Source organism: Theobroma umbraticum, unplaced genomic scaffold (genome assembly GCF_002168275.2).
Source record: "Theobroma umbraticum cultivar Fairchild unplaced genomic scaffold, ASM216827v3 scaffold_67.0, whole genome shotgun sequence".
NCBI classification, from domain to species: domain Eukaryota; kingdom Viridiplantae; phylum Streptophyta; class Magnoliopsida; order Malvales; family Malvaceae; genus Theobroma; species Theobroma umbraticum.
Genome location: NW_018397262.1, coordinates 3,025,768 through 3,031,767, shown reverse-complemented (window position 1 = coordinate 3,031,767; position 6,000 = coordinate 3,025,768). Strand labels below are relative to the sequence as shown.

The 6,000-nt window shown below is 32.0% G+C and overlaps 2 protein-coding genes across 10 annotated transcripts in view; both read left to right on the top strand.

Annotated features, from left to right (window-relative positions):
* Window positions 1-1,407, top strand: part of LOC110420017 (Per1-like family protein) — a 9,779-nt gene extending 8,372 nt beyond the window's left edge. For 7 of the 8 annotated variants that reach the window (XM_021433165.2, XM_021433167.2, XM_021433161.2 and 4 more), the window contains 2 exons: window positions 289-476; window positions 779-1,407. In XM_021433165.2, coding sequence (XP_021288840.1) covers window positions 289-476; window positions 779-1,065 — 475 coding nt within the window. In that variant the 3' untranslated portion in view covers window positions 1,066-1,407. The remainder of the gene's footprint in view (window positions 1-288; window positions 477-778) is intronic. The other variant, XM_021433169.2, reaches the window with a different exon arrangement.
* Window positions 1,408-2,830: 1,423 nt separating this feature from the next.
* Window positions 2,831-5,315, top strand: LOC110420018 (ATPase, V0 complex, subunit E). 2 transcript variants are annotated; one of them, XM_021433171.1, is made up of 4 exons: window positions 2,831-2,982; window positions 3,424-3,551; window positions 4,071-4,118; window positions 4,952-5,315. In XM_021433171.1, exons 2-4 carry the CDS (start codon window positions 3,454-3,456, stop codon window positions 5,016-5,018), a joined length of 213 nt encoding a protein of 70 aa, XP_021288846.1. In that variant the 5' UTR covers window positions 2,831-2,982; window positions 3,424-3,453; the 3' UTR covers window positions 5,019-5,315. The 2 variants fall into 2 exon arrangements, with proteins under 2 accessions (XP_021288846.1, XP_021288845.1); XM_021433170.2 differs by having other exon boundaries at window positions 2,862-3,013.
* The last annotated feature ends 685 nt before the right edge of the window (window positions 5,316-6,000 follow it).

Genomic DNA, 6,000 nt, shown 5'->3' with positions numbered 1-6,000 from the left:
AGTAACATATTTTGTAATTATGTCTAGCGGCTGTAGATTCTTTTTATTGTACTGATGTCATTGAACCTTTATATGTTCAGGTGCATGCATTCTGTGTGTTAATTGGTGCACGTGTGGGCATTTTGCATTTTTATTGATGCTTTGTCTAGAGTGGCCAATATTTGGATAAGTTGGCCCACTCACAAATCACACGCGCTTTGGAACTCTCTCTCTCTCTCTCTTTGTGACTGTATGTACATGCACATTAAGGTCTGATTTCTGACTCTATCGTGTTTACTTGAACCACAGTGATGTGGATTTGACAGAAAAGTTAGACTACTCATCTGCTGTGGCACTGCTCGGGTACTCTCTTCTTCTGGCCATACTTAGAAGTTTCAACGTGAGAGACGAGGCTGCCAGAGTCATGGTTGCTGCTCCATTGCTCGCCTTTACAACTACCCATATATTGTTCCTCAACTTCTATTCCCTTGACTATGGTAACATCTCCGTTCTTTGGTAGTTTCTACTTTCAGCATTTTATCAGGGGGTTAGTTTACTCCAATATGTTTTTAGTTAATTATTTATCTCACAAAAGATACTCCGCTTATGTGGACAGTTTGTATTGTCACATGTCTCATTTGAAATACAAAATTGGACGAGCACTTTTCTTTCAACCAGTGCTTTAATCCTGATCCTGGTTGCATAATATTTATTGAGAGAACATCATGCCCTTAGAGATTTCAATACATAAATTTCTTGCATTACTGTCTACAATGACATGATGTGAAACATTGTACAGGGTGGAACATGAAAGTATGTGTAGTCATGGGGGTTGCTCAACTTCTCATATGGGCAATTTGGGCTGGTATGAAGCACCATCCTTCTCGCTGGAAGTTGTGGGTGGTGGTCTTTGGAGGTGGCCTAGCTATGCTTCTAGAGATTTATGATTTCCCTCCTTATGAAGGATTCTTTGATGCCCATGCTTTATGGCATGCCACAACTATTCCACTTACCTACATATGGTGGAGTTTCATTAGGGACGATGCCAAGCTTCGAACATCTGTCCTCCTTAAGAAGGCTAAGTAGCTCCTTGTAAGACTGACTTGTAAACCATCATCGTCTTCTAGCACCTTGACCACTCTGTCGTATTAATTGGCAGAAGGTTTTCATATTTTTTATTTCTTTTCTTGTTATTGTTCTTCTTATGAGCAGAAATGGAGATTGCTTAGTTGGGATTCCTTGTTGGTTGAAACTTGGAAGACCTATTTTGTCGGAATTGGATTCAGAAACCAATATTGAAGTTGTAACAGGGGAGTAATTCAATTCTTTTGTAAATTTAACCCATTATGCTTGAACATTTTACTCGCTTTGTTATCATGCATTTATTTACGAGCATTTTTGTGGCTGGTCCTGCCATGCATATATGCACTCCTTGCAGTTTTAAAAATACAGTTTATGTAATTTGTTCCTTCTAGTTCTCATGGTACTGTTTAGCCAATTGCTAGTCATCTTGAAGTAATGTATGTATACCAAGTGTTGAAGAAAGTTTTGTTGGGTGATGGATCATGAGAAGGCCAAATTGAGCTGGCTTTTAAAATCATGCAATATCATTAATTAAATGTTTTTTCGAAACAATGTGCTTATGCATGATATCTTGGTCAATTCATGTTATATTAATTAATGTTGTTTTTTATATTTTATAATATTAAGAAAACGAGGAATGAGACTTTTTAAAATCATTTTCTTTTCTTTGTTGCACTACGTGACAAGATCTTAACGTAGTTCTCGTATTCTTTTAAAATGTTATATTAAGTTTATATATTAGAATTCGTATAAATTAAACCTCTGTATTACTAAAATTTATTAATCAATCCAACTGTTATAATTATCAAGTTATTGATCATATTGACATGGTGTTGAACAAGTTAACAGGTGGACCAATGTTTTAAAAATTGCACATCATTGCTTGTCAACACCTTAATCAATATGATCAATGTCATGTTAGAAATTTTAATCAAAAAAACTTAGTAGTGATAATGATTAGATTAACATTAATAAATTTTTTTAAAAGATAAAAATTTAATATATACAAGCTATAAAAATAGTTTATTGAAATATTTCAGTATTGTAACAATTATGTCTCTTTGATTAATAAAATGATGGGTGTACTGAAATATTTATTGTATTTTGCTTCTTATATAATTGGTCTAACAATGTTTTGTCATGGCAACAAATTATAAAGATGAGTTTTTTTTTCTTTTTCAAATAAAAAGGAAGTCATACGTATTCCCTTTTGGCATGTAGGAACCAAACAATTATGAATTGAAATACACAAAAAATAAAATTAGGAACTAAATAAAAAATTATATTTCCTATTCTAAGTCATGGACAAAATCAAGCGGTTTTCTTGGCTTAATTAATCCATAAAAAATAATTAATCACTTATATTTTTAATTTATTCATTAATAAATAAAAAGACATGTGGCATTTAGTTCAGTTATTCACATAGGATAATTATTTTTTTTTTTCAAAATTTTCTCTTTTACAATATATTTATAATTAGATTTGATGTGAAATGGAAAGAAGGAAAAAGTAAAAAAAAAAAAAGAAATTAACTATGTTAGAACATGACCCATGCATTGCATACGAGTCAAATATAAATTACTCACATATATGATCTGGGTAAAACTCATATCTTTACAACTTATATGAATAATTTTAAATTTTTTTAAAAAATATTATTTAATTTTTTAAAATATCTTTTAAGATCCGATTAAGTTTTTATATATATATAATCAATGCCTAGAACAAAGCCCAAAAGAGGGAGCCCAAGCCCAAAAAGGAAAACGGGAGCTCACGCTCAGGCTCTCAAACGCACTGCCTTCGGCGTGTCATCAAAATACAAAGAGGACATATCGCGCTTGGCCTGCCTTATTCGAGAGAGAGTTCCCAAAATCTTCATCTCTTTCTTTCTCTCGCTGCCCCGCTCTCTCTCTAGCTTGGGTAAGCTCTGCGCCTTTCGCTTTCATCTTCAGTAAGATCCGCCCCCATGTAGATCCTTTTACATTTCTTGTTTTAATCTTAAATCCTGTTTTCATTTCATTTTTCTTTCTTACTTGGTATACATAATATGATTCAGTTTTAAATAAATCATTGTAGTTATTTAGTTCTTTTTATATTTCTGGGTATTGATTACGGAATATAGATATTTATATAGCTGTTGCCATCCCTAGATCCGAAACTAATAACTAAAACCTCAATGAAACGAAGCTTTTAAATCCGAACTAAGATCACACTTTTTGTTATTTTCTTGCATTTTCTCAGAAACTAAACGGAAGGTAAGGGGAATTATATCTGATCCCAAAATTTGTTTTTGGTTTTTGCGAAGCACCAAATCAAAGTTTTCAAAAAAAAAACTTTAATTTTGTTTTTTTTTTTTTGCAGGAAATTTTGTGTAAAATTGAGATCTGGAATATGGGTTTTTTGGTAACGACCCTAATTTTTGCCGTGATTGGGATAATTGCATCGCTTTGTACCAGAATCTGCTGTAACAGAGGTCCCTCTGCTAATCTGTAAGTGCCCTATTAAGGATTTTTCTTCTTTTTTTTTTAGAATTTTATTTGCTCTTTTTAGTAAGATTTTTGGGATTTTAAAGTACATATGCTAAAAATCGTAGCCTTTTCACAATCTTGGTTTAATATTTTCTCAATCAAGTTTAAAGGTGTTTGATTGGTATGCAAAAATGAAATATGCTTTAATTTGGTATAATTTGGTATGGTAAGTAGGGCTGTTAGATAGAATAGTTGGCGTTGTGAACCAGTGCTGAATTCTTTGTGTGGGGGTTGCTTGCTGTGAACTGGAATGAATCTTATAACCTCTCATTGCGTTGGTAACAGACCAATAATTTAGCTTAACTGATCTGCTGGGATTTTCATTATGTAGTACTATGCTTTGATATACTATGGCCTGGTTTGTCATCTGGAGACTAGGAAACTTTCTTATATTTGATTAACTTTTGCCAATAAGTGTAATGCCTCTTTTGATTTTCCTTGTTCTCATTGGAAAACCATTTTCCTTGTCTTCTTATGCAGGTTCCACTTAACATTAGTCATTACAGCAACAGTCTGTTGTTGGATGATGTAAGTTATATGCTTGCTTTACATCTTTTCATTCAGTAGTAGCTCGATTTTTAAAATACATGCTGTTCATAAAGTAAGTATCAATATGAAATCTTAAAAGCATTATGATTATTTATATTGTACTTTATTTGGCCATGTTGTCATTCCAAAATTTTGGTTAAGATGAATGTTGTAATGCCAGTGCTTTTTCTTCCTCACATTCTGCAATGAAATTTTTTTTTTTTCTTCATGGTATATATTTTAATTCTAATTTTGCATAGTGCCTTATGCTAAATTTGAATGGCTTTGCAAAAGCCTAATTTTAAGGTGTTTATAAAGAATTGTCATAAAACTCTGAATGAAATGTCTTGTTTAGCTTGTTCATTAGGTTTTTAAGCTATGAATTCACTGATAGGACACCTTGTTAAAGGTTGAGCTCTTTAAGTACCTTGATCTGTTATACCTTATGCGACCAATTTGTGAGAGTTTGATGGTTGCTATAATTGTAGAAATATTGATTTGGAATAAGTTGGATTCATAGGTTATCGTGATAAAGTTTTTAATTTATCATTTAAAAGAACACTAAATATGTTTACTCTTCTGCCTTTGGCGCTCTCGGATTTGATAACCAAACATTCTTTGTTTAAGAATATACTCGTCTCCATCTTGAATGCTTGTATACTATCGATACTCACAGTGTCCTGCATTCACTGCATGGGTATGCATCTTTATCCAGTGATTCGAAGGACATTAATCTTTGTAGTCACTTTTATGTAGATCTCTTATTTAATAAGTAAACATATCTTATTTCATTGTCTTTCTGGTTTGTAATGTTAATTCTTTTGCTTTGATAGGTGGGCAATTGTATATCTTGCGCAAATGAAACCGCTTATTGTCCCCATTTTGAATGAAGGAGAGTGAAGTCCTTTACACAAAATCTTTTTGAGGATTATCTTAGACTGTGGATTGGCCACTGAGTAGTATTTGAATTTAGTTGTCATGGACGATTCAGTGTCTTCTCATGTTGATTCTGTATATAATCCGCATTTGAGCATGGACTTTGAATTGGTATTGTGTTGGCACTTGATGTTAGCAGTCTCATTTGTTGTATTATCCTTTATTCAGTTTTAATAAGAATTAGTGTTGTTCTATCAAACATTATGTAATTTCAAAAAATAATTGCAAAAAAAGATTACATTTCTCTCCAATTACTATCAACATCGTTTGTCCTTTTTATTTTCCTCTTTGTTTTTGGATTGGCTGCTTCAAACCTAGCATATCTGTAGCAAGAGCAAGTTGAATGGGAAATAGTAATGTCCTTCATTTAGTGTATCCAACATTACTGTAAGTGGGCATATTTTGTTTGTAATGATGCTTTGAAGAACTCTCTTACGGTTAATCTTTGGCTTGATTGGAAAAGCAGTTGATTATAGCAACTCTTAGTTACCATTGCCATGCAAAATTCAAACAATTAAGAGCATTTGCAAACCAATGCACCAACTCTTGAAGGCCTTTGCCCTTTGGTCATCAGTATATGAACAAGATTTTGTCCATGATATATATTTTAATTCTAATTTTGCATAGTGACTTATGCTAAATTTGAATGGCTTGCAAGGTATGAATTCACTGAATAAGACACCTTGGTTAAAGGCTAAGCTCTTTTAAGTACCTTGATGTTGTACCTTATGCTATCAATCTGAGAGTGTTTGATGGTTGCTATGTTTTCAATTTGTAGTTTACAATATTTATGTATTATCATTTTAATTATAAAATGTCATCTTGTAAACATGTAAAAATAAAAATTAATTTTTTTAAATAAATATTTTTAAATTATAATTATATGAATGTATAAAAATATTTTTAAAGTTTATCTTTTAAATTTATTTATTAATAAGATGACAAT

What these genes read in the sequence shown, in the direction of transcription:
- LOC110420018 (XM_021433171.1), top strand. Translation starts at nt 3,454, where the DNA reads ATGGGTTTTTTGGTAACGACCCTAATTTTTGCCGTGATTGGGATAATT. An exon ending in AGAGGTCCCTCTGCTAATCT is followed by an intron (nt 3,552 to 4,070) that starts GTAAGTGCCCTA and finishes CTTCTTATGCAG; the next exon opens with GTTCCACTTAACATTAGTCA. An exon ending in ACAGTCTGTTGTTGGATGAT is followed by an intron (nt 4,119 to 4,951) that starts GTAAGTTATATG and finishes TTGCTTTGATAG; the next exon opens with GTGGGCAATTGTATATCTTG.